Below are 25,556 nucleotides of genomic sequence, written 5' to 3'. Positions count from 1 at the left end.
GTTGTTTATTTTAACATAAATGGATGTTGCTTTTTATACACCTCTTGAGGTAATCATGTTTTCTTCTCCTTTAGTCTCAATGTGGTGAATTATATGGATGGATTTTTCAGACGTTAAATCAAGCTTGTGTTTCTGGATAAACCCCAGATGGTCATGTTGTATTATTACCCTTTGTAGATATTGTTGAACTTAATTTGCTAAAATTTTGCTAAGAACTTTTGCATTTAAGTTCATGAGAGATATTGACTATAGTTTTCTTATAATGTTTTTGGTTTTGGTGTCAGAGTAATGCTGGCATGGTAGAGTGCTCTGGGAAGTGTTCTCTCCTCGTGTGGCGAGAAGAATTTTGTAGAAGTGGCCTGATTTCTAACCTATGTGTGTGGTGGAATTCATCGGTAAAGCCATCTAGGCCTGAACTTCTGTTTGTGAGAAGGTCGTTAACTAGATTTTAAATGCATTTAATAATTATGTTCAGGTTATCTATGTCTTCTTGAGGAGACCTTGGTATTCCGTGTGTTTGAAGGAATTTGTTCATTTCACCGAAGGTGTTGAATTGATTGGCACAAAGTTGTTCATAATATCTCATTTTTATTTTTTTAACATTTGTAGGACTGTGATGATGTCTCTTCTCTCATTTCTATATTGGTAATTAGTTCCTTTTTTTATGATCAGTCTGGCTAGAGTTTTAGTGATTTTGTTGATCTGAAATAACCAACTTTTATCTTGGGGTTTCAGTGGATGTTTTTTCTTTTTTGTTATTTCATTGGTTTCTGCTCTGATTTTTATTGTTTTTTTTTTCTGTTTGCTTAGTTTTAATGTGCTCACCTTTTTCTAGCTTTTAAGGTGGAAGCTGAGGTCATTGATTAGAGATCTCTCTTCTAATGTAGGTGTTTGGTAGTCTAAAGACCACTTTAGTTGCATCTCACAGATTTTGATGTACTCTGTTATTTTCATTCCAATTTGGCATATTTTCTAATTTCATTTTTGATTTCTTCTTTGATGCATGGGTTAGTTAGAAGTGTATTACTTTCCAAACATTTGGGGATTTTCAAGATACCTTTCTGTTATTGATTTCTACTTTAACTCATTTGTGGTAAGAGAAAACACTTAACATGATTTGATTCTTTCAAAATTTATTAAGACATAAAAAAAAATTTATTCAGACTTGTTTTATGACCCAGCCTAAGATTTATCTTTGTAGATGTTCCATGCACACTTGAAAATATGCAATCTGTTGTTGGGAGGACTGTCCTGTAAACGTCAATTAGGACATTGTGGTTGGCAGCGCTGTTCGGGCTCCTGTATCCGTACTGGATTTTCTGTCTCCTTGTTCTCTCAATTATTGAGAGAAGGGGTGGGTATCAAAATCTCCACCTATAATTGTGGATCCATCTTTTCATTCTTCCATTTCTAGTAGTTTTTCCCCAGTGTATTTCGAAGCTTTGTTATTGGGCGCTTTCGTATTTAGAATGGTATGTCCCCTTGATGAATCGACCCTGGTAACTTAACTTCATCCTGGTAACTTTCTTTGCTCTGAAATCCGCATTGTTTGGCTTTCTATTCGTTTGTGTTAGCACAGTCTGTCTTTTAAACTTATTTTACTTTTTTTTTTTTTTTTTGGCGGTACGCGGGCCTCTCACCGTTGTGGCCTCTCCCGTTGCGGAGCACAGGCTCCGGACGCGCAGGCTCAGCGGCCATGGCTCACGGGCCCAGCCGCTCCGCGGCACGTGGGATCTTCCCGGACCGGGGCACGAACCCGCATCCCCTGCATCGGCAGGCGGACTCTCAAACACTGCGCCACCAGGGAAGCCCTAAACTTATTTCACTTTTAACCTCTTAGTGTCTTTATATTTAAAGTGTGTTTCTTGTGTGAAGCATATAGTTGTCTTCATTTGTGAGTCAAATTAAAATACTTTTAAAGGATACGTTAAGCTTATTTGCTTGTATTAACATGACTGGTGTTCTTGGTTTCACTCTGTCATAGTCTTTTACAATTACGTGTATTTTGCCACAGTTGCTGTGGCAGTTTTCTCCGTGAGATGTGTCTCCTTTGCTCTTTAAAAGTATGTTGGTATTTCGGAAGGCTTGCGCTTTTGTTCTGACAGTTACTTTTGTTCCTATACCTTTTAAAATTTCCCTGGTCGTTGTTTTCGACTTCCCCCTTCAGTAGCTGGCTTGTTGGTTATTATCGCTCTCCTTTAACCCCCACCTGTAGCCTGTACCACAAAAAAACGGGCTTATTCCTTTTTCCTCTTTTGTAAGTCTCAGACCCCACAAATCCAGGATCAACAACTGAAGACTCAGAGGGCAAGAAAAGGATGAGTGACGTGGGAGGTGGGGGTACCGGTGGCCTCGTTGAGCAGGTGTCTCTGAGTGAAGGTGAAGGACTGAGTCATGCATGCGTTTTGGGGGGCAGGGGTGCTCCCGGCAGAGGGGACGGCTCCCATCCAGACCCTGAGCGTGTGCCTAGCTCTTGTGTGTGTGGGGGGGTCAGCCTGGTGTGAAGGGTTCGGGGCTTGCCCTGGGCACTTGGGCTTTCCCTCTTGGGAGCCGGAGCTCGACGTGGGGTGCCCTCTGACTGGTGGAGGAGGGGCAGGCAGGCAGCAGCAGGGAGCAGGGAGGCAATGGATGGTGACTTGACCAGATGCGTCATTTTACTTGGATTGCGCGAGTCCTTTATACCCCAAATGTGGTTCCTTCCGGGGAGAAGGGTAGGAGAAGGCTTTGACTGATTCTCACAGGTTTTATTTCTCAAAAAAAAAAATCTGAACCAAGTGTGGCAAAATGGAGAAAAAGCAGGAAATGGGGTGGGAGCTTTTTCTTGTCACGTTATCTGCTATATTCTTCGGTCTATTTTTAAAATCTCGTATTGAGCAAAGAAAGAAACGTCTGCTTAGATGAAAACTTTCCACAGTGGTTCATATGGCCTTTCTCAGCCTTGCGGGTGCAGAGGGGTACCCTGATATCCTGCGGGGGTCACGGGAACATGTCTGCAAATGGCTGAATTCCACTGAGACGTTTGCAGCGTTGACCAGTCCCTTGGGGAAAGCATTTCTGCGGAAGGTTTTCTAGGTCTGTGGGGAGGTGGGGTCGTCTTACTGCATCACGGTGGAGCCAGTTGCGTGCAGGCGTGTGTGTGCCTGTGTGTACACGTTTTTCTATACATTCACTGTGTGCTTGGGTGTGTGCATATGTGTGTGTGTCTGTATGTGTTGCAGCCAGGCCCTGACACCACGCAGACACGGGGACCCTGCACTCTCCCCTAGCCCTGAACCGATCCGGGGGGAGCCAGAATTGGCCGGAAGCCATGTAGGGTCTCCTCCCTACCCGCCATCTTGTCACTGCGGTCCCCTCCCCTGTTTCACCCTCTTTGGTGTCCTGATTCCTCACCCACTGGACAGTTGTCTTGGATGCTGTTGTGAGCTCCTGGGTCCCGGCCCGTATCCAGAGCCCCCGCACCTGGGGCAAGGGGGCGTCTCAGCTGCCGGTGCCACGGTGCAGGTGGTGGTCCCCGAGGGGCTGCAAGGGGCTTTGGGGCGGGCCGGCACTGCCCTGTCCTCCATCCAGGCCGCCGCCAGGTGATGCCGGGACCTGGCGTGTGGTGGGCCCTGTGGGAGCCCAGTGTTGCCTGGTGCCCTGGCCGTGCCAGGTCTGTTTCTGGGGGTCTCCGTGCCTGTTTGCTGAGCAGGGCTGCTCCCGGGAGCCTGCTGTCTGTCCACTCGGCCCGAGGGCGGGCTCTCCTGCCCCCAGGTGCCTGCAGTGGGAAGAAGAGGTGGTCTGTGTGCTATGGCTGCTCCTCCAGCAGGTAGGCCGCGGCCTGGGGACGCCTGGGGGGCAGCGGACGTGAGTGGCAGCCCATGGCCAGCTCCCCAGGCCTGCTCGGCCCTTCCATGCCACGGATCCAGGGCCTTGGCCCCCTGTCCGCCAGCCGCCTGGCGTGAGCCTCTGTCTCCACTCCACAGTTTGTTGTGTCTAGGAGACCCCAGGGCCCCTTTGTGAGTAGGTTGCTGGGGGACTCACTGCCCTCGGGACAGGAAGGCGGTCAGGCCCGGGTCGGTGAGCGGTTCCGTAGCAGCCCGAGGGTAACTATCGCCGGCCTCCCGGCCACACGCACCCCTGGCTCCGTGGGTATGGAGTGCGCGGCCAGAGACAGCACGACACAGGTGGGCGGAGTTTGTGCCAACAAACTGCTTTCTTAAAATTAATTCTATGAAGCTCATTAATTCTACGAAGCACTTTTAGGCTTACGGAAAAACGGAGCAAAAGCTCAGAAGGTTCCCACTTACCTCCCCCGCACCCCCCGACGTGGCCCCATCGTGAACACCGTGTGTTGCAGGCGTTTGTTACAATCTGAACCAACTTGATTGGCTACTATTAACTCGAGTCCACAGCTCACATTAGGGGTCCCGCTTGGGGTGTTCTCTCCGTGGGTTTTGACAGATGTGCAGTGACGTGTGTTTCGGGGTCGTACAGAGTGGGTTCGCTGCCCTGAAGCGCCCGTGCGCGCCCGCCTTTCTCCCTCCCTCCCCCAGAACAAGGCCGCCACTGCTCTTTTTATGTCTCTAGCGTCTACAAAAGCAGAGAGCGCAGGCTTGGCCGCCGCGAAGTGTGAGGCCCTGGCTCAGGCCGCGTGTGAGCAGCCAGCCAGGGGCACGTGCCCCTCCCTGGGGTCTCTGCGCACAGTTCGAGGGGTGCCCTGCCCCCCTACCCTGCGGGCTCTCGCCTGGCCTGCGGGAGTGCCCATCTGACTCCCCCGAGAGCCTGCCTGTGGTTCTCTGGTCCTGGCTTCTCGTGATTTCTTCTTTTCCAGAAGCATCCACACCCCGTTGCCATGAACTGGGCCATGCTCTGAGCATCCCTGGAGTGAGGGCGCCCCGAGTCCTTCTGGGGACCGCCTGGGCTTGGCCGGTATGGGATAGAGGTCAGGCTCTCTGGCCTGGGGTTGCTGGGCCCCGGGCGGCTGAGTGTCCGTGAGGACCTGGGCCCGTTGCCATCTGGGCGTGACCTTTACTCCATCCCAGGTCTGAGCGCTGCTGTCCCCCGTCCCCTGTCCAGAGCCTGCCGGCCGCCCGCCCACCGCTCTCCCCCAGCCAGGCCTCACCAGCACCCGCGACGTGGCGGCTGGGACAGACCTCTTTAAGGAGCAGTCAGATCCGGTGCTGCCTTGTTTATAACCTCCGGAAGCTTCCCACGCTGTGAAGGGACACCTCCTGCCCCCCGTGACCCACAGAGCCCCTTGAGGCGAGGTCACAGCCCCGCCAGCCCCACCTCCCGACGCGGACTCCCCAGGGTCCGGCCTTCGTGCGTGTCCTTTAGGCTGGAGCCCAGATGTCACTTCCTCAGGGAGGCCAGCCTCCACTCATCCCTTTTGCCCTCGTACGTCACGCGGGGGTCACGGTGCTGGGGGCTTCGCAGGGGCGGGAGGGCCTGAGATGCCGGGCTGGACCTCTCTCAGGTGGGGCACCCTCGCTCTGGGGGGTGGGGGAGCTGTGTGGGTGCTCTGAAGTCTTGGGGGGCCCAGGACTGCAGAGCATCCCGGGGTGTGTGCGGGGCCAGGGACACGCTTCCCAGGGTCAGAGTGCCAGGTAGGCACCCAGCAGGGACCCAGCCAACACGTGAGCCCAGGTTCTCTGAAGGATGATGGAGCGTGGCCGTGAGTCTAAGGGCTTTCTGGGGGAGGGGGATGGGTCCGGAGCTTCTGGAAGGAGTCTTCCAGGGAGCCCTCAGCCTTGGGGTGGGGGGCGGGTGACCCTGGGCTCAGTGCAGCTGGGCTGCGAATGGGGTTGGGGTCCCAGGGGTGAGGTTTGGTTGTCCTCTGGGCTTCAGGCTTCGTGAGCACCTATTTCCTGAGGGTCTCCTGAGCCAGCCTGGGGCCTGACGTGAACCGCGAGTTCGGCGCGAGTGAGCCGCCCTTGGGGGCCCTCGACGTGAGAGGGAGACGGACGCCAAGGGGGTCAGCGGGATGTGGGGGCCGGCACACCACCCGTCCCCTGGGAGGACAGCGAAGAGGGGGAGACCACCGGGGCAGGGGTCGAGCAGGGGGACAGCAGCGTGAGTCCTGCTGGCGGGGAGTGTTTTACGTCCTGGAGGCTGGGGGCTGCAGTCAGCAGGGGTGGAGGAGGCCGGGTGAGCTCGGTGGGCCTGGGGAGGGTCAGGCATCTACTCTGGGCAGACGGGGGACCAATTTCTCACTCAGGGTGGTTTTAAAAAAGCCTCCCCAAAGCAGATCTTCGATTTAGTGCAGCTCTCCTTATATGTGAACTTGTCTTTTAAAAGACGATCTGTTTTTTTCATCCATCTCTTAGGTCGGTTTGGTGATTTTTCTCATTCCGTCTCATTTTCGTTCGCTGAAAGTTCTCCTCTTTAGGTGTACAGGTCAGCGCGTCCTGGCAAACCTTCACCGTCTTAGAGTCGCCACCACAATCAAGACCTAGAACATTCCCCCCCCCCCGAAAGTCCCTCTGTGCCCTTGGCAGCCCTCCCCCCCCCGCCCCCGCGCCCCCAGCACCTGGTAATCACAGATCTTTCCTGTCCCCATGGTCCTGCCTTTTCCAGGACGTCATTTGAAAGGCATCCCGAGTTCTGTAGCCTTTGTGTCTGGCTTCTTTCACGGAGCAGAACACATTTGAGCTTCATCCATGTTGTGGCCTGCGTTCAGTAATTTGTTTCCTTTTAATTGGAAAGGATAAAATGTACCCCAGTTTGTTTATCTGTTCGCGGGCTGATGGACATTTGAGCTGTTTCCAGTTTTCGGCTGTTATGATTAAAGCCACCCTGATTACTGCCGTCAGGTTTTTGAGTGGTCATATGTCTTCATTTCTCTGGGGTAAATCCCTGGGATGCTGGACCATGGGCTAGATGCACGTTGACCTTTCTAAGAAACTGCAAACTGTTTTCCACGCTTTGCTCTGTTTTTTTCCTTCCTTCCATCTAAGTCTGTTTCCATCGTCCGTGTTCCCATCAGCACTTAATACTGCCCGAATCGTATGCCTTAGCCGTTCTAACAGGTGTGTGGCCCCTTCCGTGGCTTTAATCTCATTTCCCTGGTGACCGATGACGTGGGGCATCTCCCTGTGTGCCCACTTGCTGTTCATATGTCTTTTTGGACCCAGCGTCTGTTCAGTTTTTGCCCATCCGAGTAACTGGGTCATTGGTCATATTAGTGAGCTGTAAGCGTTGCTTATGTATTTTCCATAGAAGTCTAGACATTAGATTTCAGTGATGAGGTTTGTGTTTTGCAACTATTTTCTCCCAATCTGTGGCTTCTCTTTGCTTTTCCTTAACAGCATCTCTCAAAAGAACAGAAGTTTTTAATTTTGATGAAGTCCAACTTTTCCGGGTTTTTTTTGTTTTTTTCTTTTTCCCCCTCTCCAAGGTTCATGCTTTCTGTGTTCTGTCTAAGAATTATTTGCCGGATCCAAGGTTACCGAGAGTTTTCTCCTCTGTTTTCTGTGGCTATTTTATAGTTTTACATTTTATATTTAGATCTGTGATCCATTTTGGGTTTAATTTTATATACAGTGACAGGTATGGACGGAGGTGAAATCTTTTGTGCATGTGGTTATTCAGTTCTTCCAGCTCCTTGTTTCCATCGAATTAGTTTGACACCTTTGATGAAAATCAGTCGACCGTCTGCGTGGCTCTGTTTCTAGACTTTCTAATCTGTCCTGCCACCATCACCCTGCCTTGATTCACGTGGCTTTTATCGTAAGCCTTGAAATCGGGCCGTGTTAATCCCTCAATTTCGTTCATTTTCAAAAGTATGTTGGCAATTCTAGTCCTTTGCATTTCCATCTTAGACTCGGTTTGTTAATTTCTACCCCCAGAATCCTGCTGGAATTTTGATGAGCGCTGTGGTGAGTCCTTAGGCGAATTCAGGTATCAAACACATCGTAATAAAGCCGAGTTTTCTGAACACGATGGATCTCTCGCCTCTTTAGATATTTTGAAATATCACTCATCTGTGCCTTCTAGTTGTCAGGGCACAGATCTCACGTGTAATTTGTGAGACTTGGTACCGAGTTTTTCTTGGTTTTGAAGCTACTGAGAGGGTATCGTTTTCTCAATTTCACTTTTGGGTTGTTTGTTGCTAGTACGTCAACCTCGTATCCTGTGGCTTTGCTAACCTTATTAGTTCTGGAAGCTTTTTTTTCGGGGGGGGGGGTATTCTTTAGGATTTTCTGTGGAGATGAGCCTGGTGTCCCAAATAACGTCAGCTTTGTTTTCTCCTTTTCAATCTCTGTGCCTTTTATTTCTTGTTCTTGTCTGATGCGCTGCCTGGGACCCTTTTCAATCTCTCTTGTTTTTTTATTTCTCTTTCTCGCCTGATGGCCCGGCTGGGACCTGCACGACAAGATTTGGTCGTGAGGAGAGAGCAGTTGTCCTTGTCTGGTTCCTGATCTTGTGGGGAGACAAGTGGTCTCTCCCCCTTAAGCATGATCGTAGTTTGGGGGTTTTATACGTGCCCTTTATCTGCCGAGGATGTTCTTCTCTTCCTAGTTTGCTGGGAAGAGAGCACCTGTCGAGCATGGCTATTGGATTTCGTCAGACGCTTTTCCTGTATCTATCGAGACGATTCTCTGTGTTTTCTGACTTTTAATATGGTGAACTATACTGACAGGTTTTCAAATGTAAGCCAACCCTGAATTCTTAACATAAAGCCCACTTGGTCACGATGCATTTTAAAAGAATATATTGCTGGGTTTGATTTGCTAAAATTTAGCATAGAGTTTTTGCCTGTGTGCTCACGAGGGATGCGTCTGTGGTTTGCTTGTAACATCACTGCTCTTGGTGTTAGGTACCACCGGGCTCGTAGGATGCGTTGGGGAGTGTCCCTGCTTTTCGGTTTGGGCAGAGCTAGTGTAGAATTGCTGTGTTTCTCTGTGGGTGTTTGGTAGAGCATGGGAAGCCATCTGGGCCCGGGATTTTGTGAGTGGGAAAATTTTCTGTTAGGAATTCAATGTCGTTTCTAGCTCGGGGCTATTCGGGTTCCCTTTTTCTTCTCAGGGAACTTTCAATAGTTTGTGTCTTCGAAGACATCGTCCCCGAGGAGCCGGAGCCCCAGAGCCCAGACTGGGGACAAGATCGTCTTGTGATGGGTGTCACTCCCGGGCGGCCTAGGGACCGTGGGGTTTGTAGCATCCGCACGCAGCTGTCCGAACGCAGGGGCCCTCCTGGGTGGCCCGAGAGGGGACACCAGAGGGCTGGTGGTCTTTGGCCCAGAGCTGCTCCAAGCCCCCTCCCCATCCCCTCAGCTGCGGGCTGCCCCAGCTCTCTGGGAACAGGTCACCGTCGGGGCCGGGGGGGGGGGGCGGACATGGGGGGCTGAAGATCAGACTTTCGCCGTTTCCTTCCAGTTCTGTTCCCTGGGAAGGCAGCCCTTTCTCTGAGGCGCGAAATCCAAATAGCCAGCTCTCGCGTCCCCGGCGCGTCTGCCTTTGTGTCACACTCTTACTTTGTAAACTTCGGCCCTAAAACAACACACGTCGTCTGAAGCTGCTCACATATCAGCTCTTGAAACAGCAAAATCCGTGCACAATTTCCTCTCAATCCCTTAAAACATTCCTGAAAGGAAAGAAAGAAAAAAAAAAACTGTTTAAATTCACGCTTGTCATTAAAATCTCTAGACGTGCAGCATCAGGGCAGGTCCCCAGCTGTCGGGCACAGAGGAACGGCCCGCGCACAGCGCACGGGCGGGCATGCTTGGGCGCACGCACACCACGCACGCGCACACGTGCTCGCGCACACACGGGGGGGGGGGGCAGCCTCAGCGCTTGCAGCGCGGCGCTGGGACCGGATCCCGGGGAAGGGTTTTCATCCCCGAGTCTCCGCTGTGGTCAGCTTCTAGTTCTGGGTCAGTTCTTCAGTAACACGCTTTGAGAAGCTCGGCAGAGAAAATCCCACCCCCCCCCAGGCCCCCCCGCCATGATCCTCCTCCCCGAGCTGAGTGGCCAAGGCAGAGATCGGTGGGGCGGGGCTTCTTTGGGGTTCACAGCCCTCAGCAGTGGGGTTCCTGGGCTGAAAGTCAACCCCGTGTAGCTGCCCTGTGGACAGAAACAGCGCTCCCCACCTGGGGAAGATGGGGGATTTGCTTTAAATACGTGTAGAGCTGGCTGCCGGGCAGCTGACGGTGCTGCCGTGGGCACGGCGGCCTCCCTCCTGCCCCCGCCAGCCACTCCTGTCTGGGGCTCAGGACCTGCCTCCCCGAAACCCCCACCTGCCTTTCCTCTGCTCGGAGCCCCGGTGCCTCTCCCGCCACACCCCCTCTTCCCACCCAGGGGCCTTGGCTTCTCTTCTGCTGGCCGCCAGCATCACCAGTTTTTCCACGGAGTGGGAAAGGGGCGGCCGATGTTCCAGGACCCCTTCCCAGGAGGACAAAGCTTCAGGGCCTACAGCCTGGACGTCCCCAGAGACCCTTGGCTTGGCCGTGGTGTCAAGCTGGAGCCCCCAGCACCACTGCCGCCCCCTCAGGCCAGGAGTTTGTGATCAGGGTGCGGGGGGTTGGTATCCGAAGCTGGGAGGGGGCCTCTTCCCCAGCTCTGGTGGCTCGGTGGTGACCAGGGACATTCCTTGGCCTGTGGAAGCGTCACCCTGATCTCTGCCTCCCCACGTTCACGTGGGGTTCTCCTGTGTGTGTCTGTGTCCTAACGTCCCCCGTTTATAAGGACACCAGTCGGATTGGATTGGGGCCCATCCTAGTAACTTCAACTTAATCACATCTGCAATGACCATGTTTCCACATAAGGTCACATTTTGAGGGGTCAGGACTTCAACTTATGAATTTGGGAGGGACACACGTCAACCCCGAATGGTGCCCGAGTGGGGCAGACTTGTTGAGCGAGGGAGGTTGGGGGGTCATTCTGACCTGCCCCTGTAGGCGTGAGGGACGAGTAGCCCTCAGGGACTGTTGTCGCCCGTGGTTCTAACGGCCCAGCCCGGGTCCTGGATTTGGTGCTGTGCTCAGAGCCCGGGACTCAGCCAGAGTGAGATGGGAGAGGTTCCTGGGCTCCGGCCCTGCATCCCACTGTGACAACGGTGACCTCGTGAGGGGAAACCAGGGGGCTTCTAACATGATGAGAGGACTGGGCAGTAGAAGAAGCTGGTGGTGGGGATGGGCCGGCAGACCCCTGTGAAGGTGGCACCGAGGGGAGATGGGGGCTGAGGGGCAGGGGAGGAGTTGCAAAGTGAAGGCCCAGGAAATAGGTGGCCGCTGAGGGCAGAAAGGAGGCTGTGTGGACATAGCTGCTGCCCCAGCCCTCTGTGCTCTTCCCTGAGCCCCCAGGAGGAGGGTGGCCTCGGGCACGGGCTGGGCATCCAGGTGCCCAGCAGGAGCGTGCCGAGTGGCTCACGGAGATGTCAGATGCTCTCAGGGGCAGGCCCGTGAATGTGCATCAAGGACGTGGTCCACACAGAGCGCCTGGCACACAGTAGGTGCAGCTGGATGGACAAAGGATCGGGCTCTGGTGTTCCCAGCATTGGGAAGATGGCAAGCTGGCCCAGCAGTTCTGGGGGGCGGGGGGGGGGTCACTGCTGAGACCAGGATGAATAAATGAAGGAAGGAAGCGAAGCATGTGTCGTTTCCTTCTTTTTTATCTGCTTGGGAGGAAGACGTTCCCAGATACCTAAGTGCAGGCACATGGAGAGTTTCGCCTCTTGAAATGTGGAAACAGAAACCAAATAACGAATTTATTTGGTTTCCAGAGTCGTTGAGATTCTGAAGCCTGGTGGGTCCTCCATCTCTCATCGTCACAGCCGGCAGTTCCCAGAGTGGCCGTAGGGAAGGAAAGCAGAATCCTCACAGCATGCAGATGTCCCATAATGAAGTCATCGCTTGTCCTCAGTCCTGTCCCAGGGACCCCGTCTGCCACGCCTGCTCCCTGCCATGTCCCCACCGTCTGTGTCCGACCACAGGACGCTAGTTGACTGCAAGGTGAAGTTAGCGTTCTTGCAAAAGCTGCAGGGTTTCATGGGGTCTATAAAAGCAACATTGGAGATGCTTTCTTCACCCACAGAGCCACTGACAGGAACAAAGTCACGCCAATTCCTGCCTCACTGGGGAGACAGCCATAGGGGAAACTCTACAGTGGAAACTGTTCCTAGGCCAGAGCGGGTTTGGTTACGAGTTAAGGAACCGAAGGATCACAGTGATGGGATGGAAGGGTTCAGTGAAACTCCCAAATTCTTGACTAAAAAGGAAATGGGTAATATACTGATCAACTTGACGACTATGAAGAGAATGAAAGAAACAAACCAAGTGAAATAGCAAATAGACAGTAAAGTGGAAAGAAGCCAGACGTATCCAGTTTTACACTAAATGTGAATGGCTTGAATGCCTCTGTTAAAAGGCAGAGACTGTCAGAAGGGTTTTTATTTTTAACAAATACATTGTTCAGAGGAATTCAGTCAAGCAAACCAGTGATGACAGTTGAAAAATGAAGGGGTGGCCAAAGTGATGCCCAGCAAGTGCACACAAAAGGAAAAAACAAAAGCAGGGTGGAAGCATCAGGGTCCGGGCTGAGACCGGCCTGGACAAGGCACCATTTCTAGGGGAGAAAACTTTTATGCATCAGAGAGCATAACAAAATATGTAAAGCAAGCGCTATTGGAAATGCAGGGGTTGACTGTGATACTCACGGGAAATTTTAATGCATCTTTCTTGGCACAGGCCGATTCTAGCAGACGAAAAAAGTCAGTAGAGACACGGATGGTTACACGTTGCAATTGTGAGCAATTTCAGCTTCCAACAGTAAGCCCAAATAAGTCCCTGTTACCTGTAGCCAGGCAACAGGCATCCCCAAACGTGGCTCCTTCAGACAACCGTCACGAAGAGCTTAGGGTCCGTGGGGACGGCTCCCCTCTGCCCTGCCTGGAGTCAGCTGGGGCTACAGGCCCTAATTCCGGGGTGGTGGGCCGCACGGTGGAAGGCCCTCTTCCCACATTTCAAAACCAGCACTATAGCTATGGATCCTAATCACGGAGGTGTTTTGTTTACACCCATGGAACACTTGTAAAGACCAGTCACTTTATGTGGCCATAAAAACACCTAACACACTTGGAAAAATTGAGAATTAGCTGTTCACTTTTTCTCATCAAAGCCCAATACAATTAGAAATAAATGGTTACAAGGTCACCAAAAAGGCTTGACTATTTGGGGATTAAGCAGCGCTCTCCTCCGTGGCCATCGGGGAGAGGAGGCCGGTGGGGAGCACGCAGGCCGCGTTCAGTGATGAAAGCAGCCCCTCTGCGTGCAGGAGGGCGCTTCCCGGGCCCCCGTCCGGGCCCAAGGCCGACAGGGGACATTTGTGGTTTCCACGCTGTTGCCCACGTCACTTGCCAGTGGCTTCGTTGTCTTCACAAGTGCATCTCCCCAGGGTGGTTGAAATTCACTCGTGAAAAGCAAATAATAATACAGTAAAATATGTAGGTTATATTTTGTGTAAACACACGCACACGCACTTTTCTTTCTTTTTTTTTAACCAAATGCCTCCTGGGTGCCCACCGTCTGCCAGGCACCCTGGGCTTGGGGGACGAGCAGGCTTTGCTTTGTCAGAATCTGCCCAGACTACCGCCCGGGGGCCCTCTTCTCGGCCGCACCTGCCTCTCCCGTGCCAGCCAGGTGTCGGGGCGCCGAACCTTGTCCGCCCGCTGACCTGGGGACACCCAGGTGGGGAGGAAGCAGGCGGCGCTTGGGCACCCCCGTGTCGCTGGTCCCAGGGCTGGAGGCACCTCATTAAACCACCTGCAGCTCTTGTGACTTTAGTTGGGTTGGCACCGTCAGTCCACGTGAAATTAAAATGACCTCACGCCGCTCTCCTCCCCGCTGCAGGCGGGCGGCCTTTTTCCAGAGGCTGAGCCCGACAGCCTGCGACGCTGGGAAGGATCTGGCCCCCACAAGAATGGGCCCGAGAACGGGCCAGGGCACGGTGTGCCCCAAGGCCCCCGTCTTGCTGAAACCCCCATCACGTACCCGCTCCCTCGGGGCTCGGACCCATTTGCTGTGCCTGGAGTGACAGGCGCTGGGGTTTGCAGTTACTTGCAGAACTTCGGACAGAGGACGAAGGGGGCGGTGGTGGTGCTGGAGGGGCCTGGACTGACCCCCACTGCACCCTGGCTCTCCACGGAGTGGGGTCCTGAGCAGCTGGCTGCAGGAAGGGGTTGCTCCAAGGGCGTCCTTGTGCTTTGCTAGCTCCCTGGAAGAGGGTTTCCCGGGGAGCTCGTGGTGGAGGAGGTGCCCCTGTGGGAGGTGGGCCCTGCCCAGTGGCCACTGAGCCTGTGGAGTCGTCGTAAAGTGTTCAAATGTGGCTCCCGTGAGGCTGGGGTTGACGGTACAAGGGGGAGCCCAGGGGACCCGACCTTCTCTGGGGAGGGGATGCAGGCCCATCATGGAGGAAGGAAACCCCACGTGGAGTTGCCACGTGGCCCTTTGAGCAGCAGGTGGGCGCCTTGTGGGCTCGGGGCTGGACCGGGCTGCTGGGGTAAAGATAGGCCCAGCCTTGGACAGACAGCTGACGAGGTGGCATGGGGAGGGGTTCCCCGGGCTGGGCTGAGCGCTGCTGCCTGGTTGGGGAGGGGGGTGGGACACAAGCTCGGGACAGGACAGGCAGCAAAAGGTCCAGCATCTGTCAGATGGGGTCTGGGCACCAGTCAGGAGGGCCGTCGGTGCTGTGAGACCCTTCTGGGTTGGCCCTCCCCTAGGCCTCCCCACCTGTGCTGGGGACCACCTCCCCACTCAACACGACCGTGTCTTCTAGATCCTTCCTCCCCACAGCCCGAGGAGGTGGGTCCCGCCAGCACCCGCATTTCACAGACGGGGTCACTGAGGCACCGCGGGCTTGAGGGGCTGACCCGGGTCACCAGCCCTGGGCGTTTGGTGGCCCTGGATCTCACTGTCCTGCGGGAGGGTGGACGCTTTCGGGGGCCGGCCTGCCCCTCTGTCCTAGCGTGGATGCCCCTCGGGCCACAGGGCCACCCCTTCCCTTCTCCCAGCGCCTGACCCAGGACCTGGCCCACCGACCCTGTCACGGCCACCTCGGGCCGCTGGGACCTCGGGCAGGATGCAGAGGGGCCCAGGGGCAAGGTGGTGGCCGTGCATCCAGGGAGGCCATGGGACCGGGGGACACAGCCGAGCACAGGGGCTCCCCACGGGTCAGGGGGAGTTGGGTGGGGAGGGGTGTGGGGGTCAGCCCCGCAGTGGGTCCTGGGCGGGCAGAATCCCGGCCCCGTGCAGGGCCACAGCATGTGCCTGCCCCAGGCCGGGCAGCTCTGGCTGGGTGGAGGTGCTGGTGTTCTGCGGCGGGGGCAGGGCGGCCAGCTGTGCCCAGCACATGTCACCAGGAGGCCCACGGCCCTCGCATGGGTGCGCGGCTGGGAGCAGCTGGCCTCAGGCAGGCCCCTGAACAAAGAGCCTTTGAGCAGCACGCACGCCGGCTCCGCGCCCTCCGGCCAGCGGACCTTCCCGGGAATGCCGAGGCCGGCCCCCTCTGTGGCTTATCGGTCCCACATGGAGGTGGAACAGCTGGCCCTGGAGCCCGCCGACCGGGCTCTGTGCTGGGGATCCCAGCCCCCCTCATTGGGGACACCTGGCCAGGGCCAGGCGGCCCGCACCTCTTCCAGAGACCTCAGCCTGGTGGCCTGCGCCCCTGGCCCTGACGGGTGGCGTGGCCTGGCCCCCAAGTCCACCCCTCCTCCAGGCTCCCCCATCTGTCTGGTGAAATCCTGTTTACCCCAGAAAGCACAGGCGTCCTTCTCACCCGGAAGCCTTCGAGGGACCAGGAGCTCCCGCAGTGGGTCCCCCAGGCCCCATCTCCGAGTTGCCCACGTCTGGCATCCACACAGCCGCCTGGGAGGGTGCCGTGCCTTTTGTCCTCAACCCCAATTTCTGCTTTCCGTCGGCCCCCACCCCTCCACCCCACAAATCTCAGTGCTTAATTCCCGGCAGTTATAACCTTCCAACTCTCTTTAAAATTGATTTTTCATCATGAAGATAACAGAACAGTAACATCTAAGCACCAGGAGGAGAGCGATGAGGGTCCGTGAGGCTTCCTTTATTGTTTGGCAAAAACAACAGAACGAGCGCTTTCATCGGAGAAGCTAGGCTCTGCGCACAGGCAGTGCGTGGGGCTTAACCTCCAGGCCGGCTCGCTTTCTGTCACACGGGGCCGTGCTCTGCAGGCCGTTCCCAGCGCTTCTGAACCAGGCTGTGCGGGCAGGGCTGAGCCTCAGAACGCATCGGGCTTTAGACAACTCTCCCGATGGATGAGGATTCACGAGCTGATAAAAACGAAACAATAGATAAGACGGCCGCGTGGACCTTCACCCTTCTGGGGGGGTGGGCAGTGGTGCCACGGGGATTACGAAACGCCCAAGGAATCCGCACCCTTTCCCCTTTGTGTACCGGGGCTGGAAAACCCAGATAAGCACCTGCTTTTCTGAACCTTTATCTTGACTCTCGGGATTTGCGGATCTGCTGTTGACTGCCGTTACCCCAAAACGCCGAAGGCGGGTGCGGGCTGTCCCCCTTACTTGTAACTTGGTCGAGCTCGGGGGTCCCAGCGTCCGTCTGCCCGACGGCGGGGCCTCCTCGTGCAGAGCGAGCAGGGCCCCGGGCATCCTGTTGGTAGCCGGGACCCTCGGCCCAGCGCCGCGCTGTCTCGGGGGGTCCAGTGCCCGCCCGTGTCCAGTGCGGCCTGGCCTTGGCGCTTTTCTTCCTGCACAGTCCTCCACTGGGGACGCGGCTGCACCCGAGTGACCTTTGCAGGCAATCACTGTGCTCCGTTTGCTCATTTAACAGTGAACTAACAATGGACCACAAAGATTAAGAGTCAGAGGCTCAAGGACGGAGGTTTCTGCCCCGCGGGGCCGGCCCCAAGGTCCAGGCAGAGGCCTGAGCGCAGAGCGCCCGGGGTCAGGGGACGTTTGTGTCGTGGAAAAACACACTCGCCACACAGGTCACCATTTTCAAGTGCGTTTAATGTAGTAACAATGTTGTGATACCAGCACCTCCGTCTAGTTTCGGAACTTTGTCGTCACCCCGAAGGGGAACCGTGCACCCGTCAGCAGTGGCCCCCATTCCTCACTCCCCCGGCCCCTGGCAGCCACCGAAAGGCTTTCTTTTTATTGACATTGTGGTAAAATACATAGAACATACAGGTTACCATCTTAACCACTTGGAAGTGCACAGTTTGGTGGCATTAAGTACATTCACGCTGTTGAGGGAACGTCACACCATCTGCCTCCAGAAGTTTCTGTCTTTCCAAGCAGAGACTCTGTCCCCATTACACGCTCACTCCCCTCTCCCAGCCCCGGGACCCCACCGTCTACTTTCTGTCTCTATGGATGTGACTCCTCCAGGGACCTCACGTGGGTGGAATCAGACAGGATTTGTCCTTCTGTGTCTGAATTCTCTCGCTGACTGTAGTGTCCCCAAGGTTCGCCCACATCACAGCCTGTGTCAGAATTGCCTTCCTTGTAAGGCTGAGTAATATTCCGTAGTGTGGATGGACCTCAGTTTGTGTATCTGTTCATTCGATGGACACTTGGGTTGCTTCCACCTTTTGGCTGTTGTAAATACCTTTGAGATCCTGCTTTCTTTTCTTTTCTTTTCTTTTTTTTTTTTTTTTGAGGCTATACCCAGAAGTGGAATTGCTGGATCACATGTGATTCTATTTTTAAGTTTCCGAGGACCCTCCGCACTGTTCCACAGTGGCCGCACCGTTTTACGTTCCCGCCCACCGTGCGCAAGGCTCCAGTTTCCCTGCATCCGCGCCAGCACTTATCTCGCTTCCCTGATAGTAGCCGTCCTGATGGGTGTGAGACGGTGTCTCGCTGTGGTTTCGATTCGCGTTTCCCGACGGCCAGTGGTGTTGAGCAGCTTTTCATGTGCTTCTTGACCGTCTGTGTGTCTTCTCTAGAGAAATGCCTATTCAAGTTTCATACCCATTTTTTAATTGAGTTGTTTCTTAGGAACTTTGTTTTTTAAAGTAATTCTAAACTTTACAAATAATACTGCCAAGAGCCACCCCAGACCCCGCTGCTTGTGAGACACACGGGGAGCCCAGGACCCGCTGCTCTGAAACTCACAGAAGGAGGGGCACGGCCGCCAGGTGCGGGGCTCGTGGCTGCCTGGAGCCCTGACGTATGAGCGCCTGGTCTGCTTCCCACAGGCGGGGGATTCTCGGGCCTGTGCCCTGGTGCTGGCGCCCGGCCGGCTCACAGGTCCCTGGTCCATGAGGCCAAGTGCAGCTGGGAGGCGACCTTGCTTTGTCTGAGGGACAGTGGCCAGGTGGGAGGGGGCCTTTCGTCCCTCTGGTGACTGCGGTCTTAGCGGAGGTCCCTGACACGAGGACGGCCCCTTCTCCCCATATCTGTGGGGCAGAGCTCAGGGCCGTGCTCCGGCCGGTATCCTTGACCCCTGCTCACATGTGGGCACGCAGGCACCACGTGGGCTCGTGGACAGGGGCCTCTGGGCTGACTCTTATCAGTGGAGGGGTCAGGTGTGATGGGGGGGACCTGGGGAGCGGGGTGGGGGGAGGAGCTGGAAGGACAGGGCCCCAGGCCGAGCACTCGGGCCCAGGCGGGGAGGGGCGCGTGCCTTGGGCCGGCGGCAGGCTCCCGGGCGGGCCGGGGCGAGCCCTGACCCTTAGTGTGGGCCAAGGGGCCAGGGCGGTGGCTTGAGCTGGGGTGTGGAGGCAGGGGCTGAGGTGGGCAGGCTCTGGGGGGAGCTTGAGGCCTCTGTATTCCCCTCCGGGGCTTGCTCAGGGCCTGGTCTGCAGAGACAGCCGAGCTGCAGGCCTGCCTCTGCCGGCTGGAGAAAACCCAGGGCAGGGAGGGTGACCGGGGGTAGGGGTTCGGGGGGTCATCCTCTGGGTCTGGGTCACTGAGGCTGGAGGCTGGTCCCCCTTTCCCTGGAGCTAAGAGGAAGCAGCCCTGCCATTCCGTGAGCCTGCTTTGGACTGGGGGTGCTGTCCCCTGAGTCAGGGGCAGCCCCACAGGAAGACTTGGGGGATCAGCCCTCCGGCAGGCCCTAGCCTACTGGCCTCCACAGATGGACAATCCAGCCCAGTCAAAGCCCCCAGAGCAGCCCCCAGCCCAGGGTGGCCCAGGCCCCTCTGGTGAAAAAGTTTCAGAGTCCCTGCAGGTCCAGAACTTCGGGCCAGCCTGTCCGCCCTCCCGGCACCCAGATCAGTGGACAGGTGGCTCCAAAAGGCGGTGACGGCTGGGGCCACAGCGACGCCCTGGAGGTCCCGGCCTTGGCCCCAAGTGCCACGGTGCCCAGCACTCGAGGCTGACGGTGTAGGGATCATTTGATCTTGGAGCAAACGTGTGCTCCCCCCGCCCCGGTCCGGGCTCTCTCCCGCCCAGCATGCCGGCGGTGCCACATTAATGCACAGCCCGGCCTCGAGCTGCATTCCAGACTCAAATGGGATTTGGGGATTAGCGCTGCTTTAAATTATTCCTACAGCTCACTCCTCCAGGGGGAGAGCCCCCCAGCCCCAGCCCGCCAGCCCCAAGAGGGCAGGGGGAGCTCTGAGCTCGAGGCCAGGATAATTTGGGGGGAGGGGGAGACACGCAGCGTCAACAGCCAGCCCTGGGAGTTACTTATTTATCAGAAGGTCTGTTGCAAGACTGAAGTGCAGTAAGCGCTTACCTGATGTTTGTAAGATTTCTACCGCTTCGAATATGCTTAGGACGCGGCTGGAGAAGGTATTTAAGTAACAAAATAACGCATCGAAATAAGAACAGACCTGCTAAGTGACTGACCAGCCCGCCGGTGCATAGATTTGCAGAGCTGGGATGGAGGCCCTGAGGACTGCTCTTTGGGGGCCTCTGTCCGCCCCCTCAGGGCCATCAGCAGTCCAGTGACCCCTCCTCTGTGAAGATGCCAGCACTGGTGTCTCAGCTCTGGGGACCCAGAGGTGGTGGCTCTGCGGCCCTTGTCGAGATGGCCAAACACTGGAAGCCGGACCCTCCAGCCGCTACCCCCCTACGCCGTCGTTCATTGCTAGGGCCTCCTGTCTGTCATCTCCTCCTCACACCCACTTAGGACCGGCTGGGCCAGAATCTCGGGAAACACGCGCCCGAGGCGAAGCCCTGGTACCAGGGAGCCCTCAGTCGCTCGTTGGTCTGATCGGTCGTTCGTTCGTTCGTTCATTCACGCACTCAGCAGATCCATGTCCAGGGCCAACCAGGGCAGGCATCCTCCGGGGCCGGGGAGAGGGCGGCGGGCAGGTAGACATGGCCCCTTCCCCGGTGGGCTCAGCCACCCTGCAGCTGAGGACAGAGGTGGCGCCAGCACGACCGTCTGAGGCCACAGAGCCTGCGAGCGTCCACCCTCCCTCACTCTCCACCATCCCCCACGCGCCCCCAACCATACGTACCCCGACCCTGAAGAACCTGACGTTGCGAACCAAGAACTTTCTTACAAAAGGAAAGCGGTAAATTTCCCACCTTTTCTCCCATTATCCCCCGAGCTTGCCCCAAACACAAGCTGGATGGTATGAGTATTCCATCCTAATTATGGATATTCGGGAGCCAGTGTCCGGTTACCCCCTCCCGGTGGGCTCCCTGGTGGGGGAAGGCAAGGCCGGGCATGGGAGCAGAAGTCCCCAGACAGGGCTGGGTTCCCTGGGTTGGGACGGGGTGGGGACAGGGCAGGGCACCAGCTGGAAGTGAGCTGACAACGTCCTCAGGTCCATCCACGCCGTAGCCTGTGCCAGAACTTCCTTCCTTTATAAGGCTGAGGAATATTCCGTCGTGTGGATGGACCATATCTTGTTTTGGCTCTCCAGGGGCCCTTGAGATTTCGTGTGAATTTGAGGGCTTTTTCTATTTCTGCAAAAATTGTCATCAGGGTTTTGAGAGGGATCACTTTGAGTGGCATTGACGTCTTGACGGTATTAAGTCTTCCAATCCGTGAACGTGGGATGTGTTTCCATCTATTTGTCGTCTTTGATTTCTTTAAACGGTATTGTTTAGTTTTCATTGTACAAGTGTCCCACCTCCTTAGTTAATACATGAGTACTTTATTCTTTTTGGTGCTAGTGTAAATGGAATTGTTTTATACTTTCCCTTCCAGATTGTTCATGGTTTGTGCATAGAAAGGCAACTGATTTTTTAAAAATTAATTAATTTATTTATGGCTGTGTTGGGTCTTCATTTCTGTGCGAGGGCTTTCTCTAGTTGTGGCGAGCGGGGGTCGCTCTTCATCGCGGCGCACGGGCCTCTCACCATCGCGGCCTCTCTTGTCGCGGAGCACAGGCTCCAGCCGCACGGGCTCAGTAATTGTGGCTCACGGGCCCAGTTGCTCCGCGGCACGTGGGATCTTCCCAGACCAGGGCTCGAACCCGTGTCCCCTGCGTTGGCAGGCGGACTGTCAACCACTGCGCCACCAGGGAAGCCCAATGCGACTGATTTTTGTGGTCAACTTTGTATCCTACTTTGTTGAACTCGTTTATTAGATCTAACGGTTTTTTTGCATGGAATCTTTAGGGCTTTCTACACATAAGATCATATCGTCTGTGAACAGAGATAGTTTTACTTCTTCCTTTCCAATTCGGAAGTCTTTGATTTCTCTTTCTTGCCTAATTGCTCTGGCTGGGACTTCAGTACTCTGTTGAATAGACGTGGTGAGAGTGGGCATCCTTGTCTCGGTCCTGATCCTAGAGGATGAGCTTCCAGCCTTTCTCGTTGATATTCGCTGTGGGGTTTTCATACATGGCTTTTATTACACGGAGATAGTTTCCCTCTATTCCTAGTTTACTGTTTTTATCATGAAAGGGTGCTGAATCTTGTCAAATGCTCTTTCTGCATCCATTGCGATCAGGAGACCATGTGATTTTTTTCCCTCCGTTCTGTTAATGTCATGTATTACATTGGTTGATTTTTATGTGCTGAACTGTCCTTGCATTCCGGGTATAAATCTCACTTGGTCATAGTGTCTAATCTTTTTTCTATGGTACTGAATGCGGTGGTGGACCTGGGCCTGTCCAGGTGGGCAATGCAGCAGACCGGGGCCCAGGCCGCCTGCTCTCAGCGGGCTCACGGGGGAGGGGCCCGACATGAGCTCACGTCCCTCTGTCCCCGCAGGAGATCGTCCTGGTCGTGTTCTTTGGGACGGAGTACGTGGTCCGCCTCTGGTCAGCCGGCTGCCGCAGCAAGTACGTGGGCATCTGGGGCCGGCTGCGCTTTGCCCGGAAGCCCATTTCCATCATCGGTGAGTCACGCCCGCCCCCCTGGAAGCTTCACCCTGAGGTTTCCTGGCAAGGGCTGAGCCCCCTCCCCCAGAATCTGGCAGGTGGACCCCCATCACGAGCACCACCGGGCAGAGTCCCTCCTCCGCCTGTGACAGGGCAGGATCCCAAGGCCAGTGGGGTGACCTCCCACGTCCCCCACACAGGAGCCAGCCTCAGCGCCCAGGTCCTCTGTCCCAAGAGGCTGCTCACAGGGCAGGGGGTCTGGTCAAGCTCAACACAACCTGGGCTTCTGCTGCCCTCAGCGGCCTGCGAGACAGGGCTGGGGAGGTAGGCTCGGGCGGCCTCTGCACGTGCCTGGGACGGAGGGCCTGGTCTCCCCATTGAGGTGTCTCCGTGTCCCCGCTGTTGGGCCCTGTCCCGCCTGACCGCCAGGCTCCTTGCCGGTGTCCAGCTGCCAGGCTGGTGACGGTGGCGCTGTCCCCTCCAGACCTCATCGTGGTCGTGGCCTCCATGGTCGTCCTCTGCGTGGGCTCCAAAGGGCAGGTGTTTGCCACCTCGGCCATCAGGTAGGCGGGGCTGCGGGGTCCCCGGTGCGGGGGTGTGAGAGCGGCGGGGCCGTGTGCTGGGGTGGGGGGCGGTTAGGCTCGGGGCCGGTGCCGAGTTGGGCAGGAGCGCTTACTCACTTCTGTGACTCAGGCTGGGACCTAACAGTCTGGGGCCCTCAGTCTGCTCATCTGTAAACTGGGGTGATCCTGGGGCCGCCCCCAGAAGGTGGTCTGGGGGCCAAAGGAATGGAGAAATGTACAGGTTTGGCTCCGGGCCTGGGGTGCTGCCCCCATCTTGACCCTGGGCTTCGGGAGGCGGGAGGGGCGCACGGGGGAGGGGCGCGCAGGGGAGGGGGAGGGGCGCACGGGGGACGGGCGCGCAGGGGAGGGGAGGGGCGCACGGGGGAGGGGGAGGGGCGCACGGGGGAGGGGAGGGGCGCACGGGGGAGGGGATGGGCGCGCAGGGGAGGGGAGGGGCGCACGGGGGAGGGGAGGGGCGCGCAGGGGAGGGGGAGGGGCACACGGGGGAGGGGCGCACGGGGAGGGGGAGGGGCGCACGGGGGACGGGCGCGCAGAGGAGGGGGAGGGGCGCACGGGGTAGGGGGAGGGGCGCTCGGGGAGGGGGAGGGGCGCGCGGGGGACGGGCGCACAGCGACCCCTGTCTTCCGCAGGGGCATCCGCTTCCTCCAGATCCTGAGGATGCTGCACGTCGACCGCCAGGGTGGCACGTGGAGGCTGCTGGGCTCGGTGGTCTTCATCCACCGCCAGGTGGGTGGTCCGGGGCGGGAGGACAGGGTCTCGGCCCAGCCTCGGCCTGAGCCAGCTGGGCCGTCCTGACCCCAACCTGATGGTGCCCACGTCCCTCAAGCTGGGACAGGAGACTGTCGGGCAGATGGAAAGACAGAAATGCCACGTGGAAAAGGGTCCAAGAGGCCCCGAAGTCTAAACCGGGGGCAGATCACGATCAGCCCCGTGAAGGCGGAGATGGCTGACCCGCACCCCTTCGTGAGGCCCAGCCCCGCGTCTCACCGAGGCTCTGCGGGAAACAGAGCCGGGCTGGTGGTCCAGGGCCCTGGCCTCGCTCCTGGAGGCTGAGACCCAACACTGCCACTGACGAGCTGGGAAAAATAAGTTATTTCTGAAGTCCGATGTCTGCATGTGAGACATGCTGGCATTTATGTCTACTTGGTGGGAAATGTTGGGGCTTGTTGCCGGCAGGCCCCACCGCCTGTGATGTCTGCCCGGCGCGGGTGCGCAGGGCCCCGGCTGCCCGTGGGCGCCGGCTGGTCACACCTCCTCTGCTGTCTCCCAGGAGCTGATCACCACCCTGTACATCGGCTTCCTGGGCCTCATCTTCTCCTCCTACTTCGTGTACCTGGCCGAGAAGGACGCCGTGAACGAGTCGGGCCAGGTCGAGTTCGGCAGCTACGCGGACGCCCTCTGGTGGGGGGTGGTAAGTCGGGACCTTTGGGCCACGAGGCCACGAGGCCACTGCCCACCCTGGGCCCGGGCGGGGCGGGGCCGGGATGTCGCCCTGGGGCTCTGGTGTCTCAAGATCTTCCGCCTCGAGACCAGCCCGCAAACGCCTGAAGCCCCGCCTGGGCACAGGGCTCCGCGCGCAGAAGGGCCCCGCGCTGGACGCGTAAAGCCCGACAGTCACCATTGTGGGGTCCGTGAGGTTTTTATCTTTGAACCTGCCGTTTGGGAGGCAAGTCTGGCGGGACGGAGAGTGACTGTGCAGTGGGCACGACGGCCGCACGTGGTCCCAGCTCCCGCCTTCCCCGGGGCCGGCTCCTCCGCCACCCTGTGCCCCGCGTCTGTGAGGTTCTGTGCTGGCCCCTCAAGTATCCCTGCACCAAGGAGCGTGACTTTGTAGAGCAAACAAAAGCCACCGTGACAGGTCGGGGGATGCTGGGAAAAAGGAAAGTGCTCCCACGTTTTGACTGTGCACCCGGCCCGCAAATTCTGTAGCCGGCCCGGGGCAGCGGTGACACACAGGTGCCCCGGCTTCTGTCCTGGGGGCCTGGAGGCTCCCCCGCCTGTGAAGTTGGGCTCCTTGGGTGTGCCGTGTCCCCCTCCTGCAAGCACCCAGCACCCGGGCCTCGGCCTGGAAGTGTCCAGGAGCGTGGGCTGGCTCCTTCCAGGGATCAGGCTTGTGGTGGGGAAGGGAGACGTGGGGCGCGGGGGGCGGCACATGGCCATGCTGTGGGTGGTTGCAGGGGTCTCTGCCCGCTGCAGGACATCTGAGCTGTGTGGCCCCCGGAGCCTGCTCACCACGGAAGCCCAGCATCACTTATGTGTGGGCCTCAGGGCGCAGAGGACACCCCTCAACGAACCCTCCGCTCGGGCCTTGTGGGGAGACAGGTCCTGGGCTCTCGGTGGCAGGGTGGCCAGCAGCTTACCGGCCTGGGAACAGCACGTGCAGGGGGCCCTGAGGCGGCCCAGACAGACCCTGGCCGTGGGGGAAGGTAGGGCTGCAGCCCGAATGCCCGCGCCGTGGGCCGGCCTTGGCTCTCCCCCTTCCCTGTGGGGTGCGCTTGGGTGCCAGGGGCTAGTGCCCGGGGTCTGGATCAGCCTGAGCAGCAGAGTGGGTGACACCGGCCCGGCCGTGAGCTGCCTGAAGCTGAGGGTGGCCAGTGGGAACCCCTTTGAGCTGGGGGCTGGGGGGCTGACGTTCAGGCTCGCTCAGCCAGGGAGAGGAGAGGGTTGCAGGCTGCACGAGGTCGGGCCGAGGCCTCGGGGCAGCACCAGGTCCAAGGGGTCCCGGGTCCGGGCAGTGGCTGTGCCGGGCCCTGGCCGTGTCTGTCCCTGACTTGCTTCC

At 57.1% G+C, this 25,556-nt stretch overlaps 1 protein-coding gene across 3 annotated transcripts in view; it reads left to right on the top strand.

Annotated features, from left to right (window-relative positions):
- The window catches only part of KCNQ1 (potassium voltage-gated channel subfamily Q member 1), a 348,883-nt gene that overhangs the window by 70,057 nt on the left and 253,270 nt on the right, over nucleotides 1–25,556 (top strand). For 2 of the 3 annotated variants that reach the window (XM_065881696.1, XM_065881695.1), the window contains exons 3-6: nucleotides 22,084–22,210; nucleotides 22,678–22,756; nucleotides 23,407–23,503; nucleotides 24,048–24,188. The exons of the other annotated variant lie outside the window; for it this stretch is intronic. In XM_065881696.1, coding sequence (XP_065737768.1) covers nucleotides 22,084–22,210; nucleotides 22,678–22,756; nucleotides 23,407–23,503; nucleotides 24,048–24,188 — 444 coding nt within the window. The remainder of the gene's footprint in view (nucleotides 1–22,083; nucleotides 22,211–22,677; nucleotides 22,757–23,406; nucleotides 23,504–24,047; nucleotides 24,189–25,556) is intronic. 3 annotated transcript variants of the gene reach the window in all.

This window comes from Phocoena phocoena, chromosome 8 (genome assembly GCF_963924675.1).
Source record: "Phocoena phocoena chromosome 8, mPhoPho1.1, whole genome shotgun sequence".
NCBI classification, from domain to species: Eukaryota; Metazoa; Chordata; class Mammalia; order Artiodactyla; family Phocoenidae; genus Phocoena; species Phocoena phocoena.
Note: the sequence above shows the minus strand (reverse complement) of the source record. Positions and strands in the feature narration are given on the sequence as shown.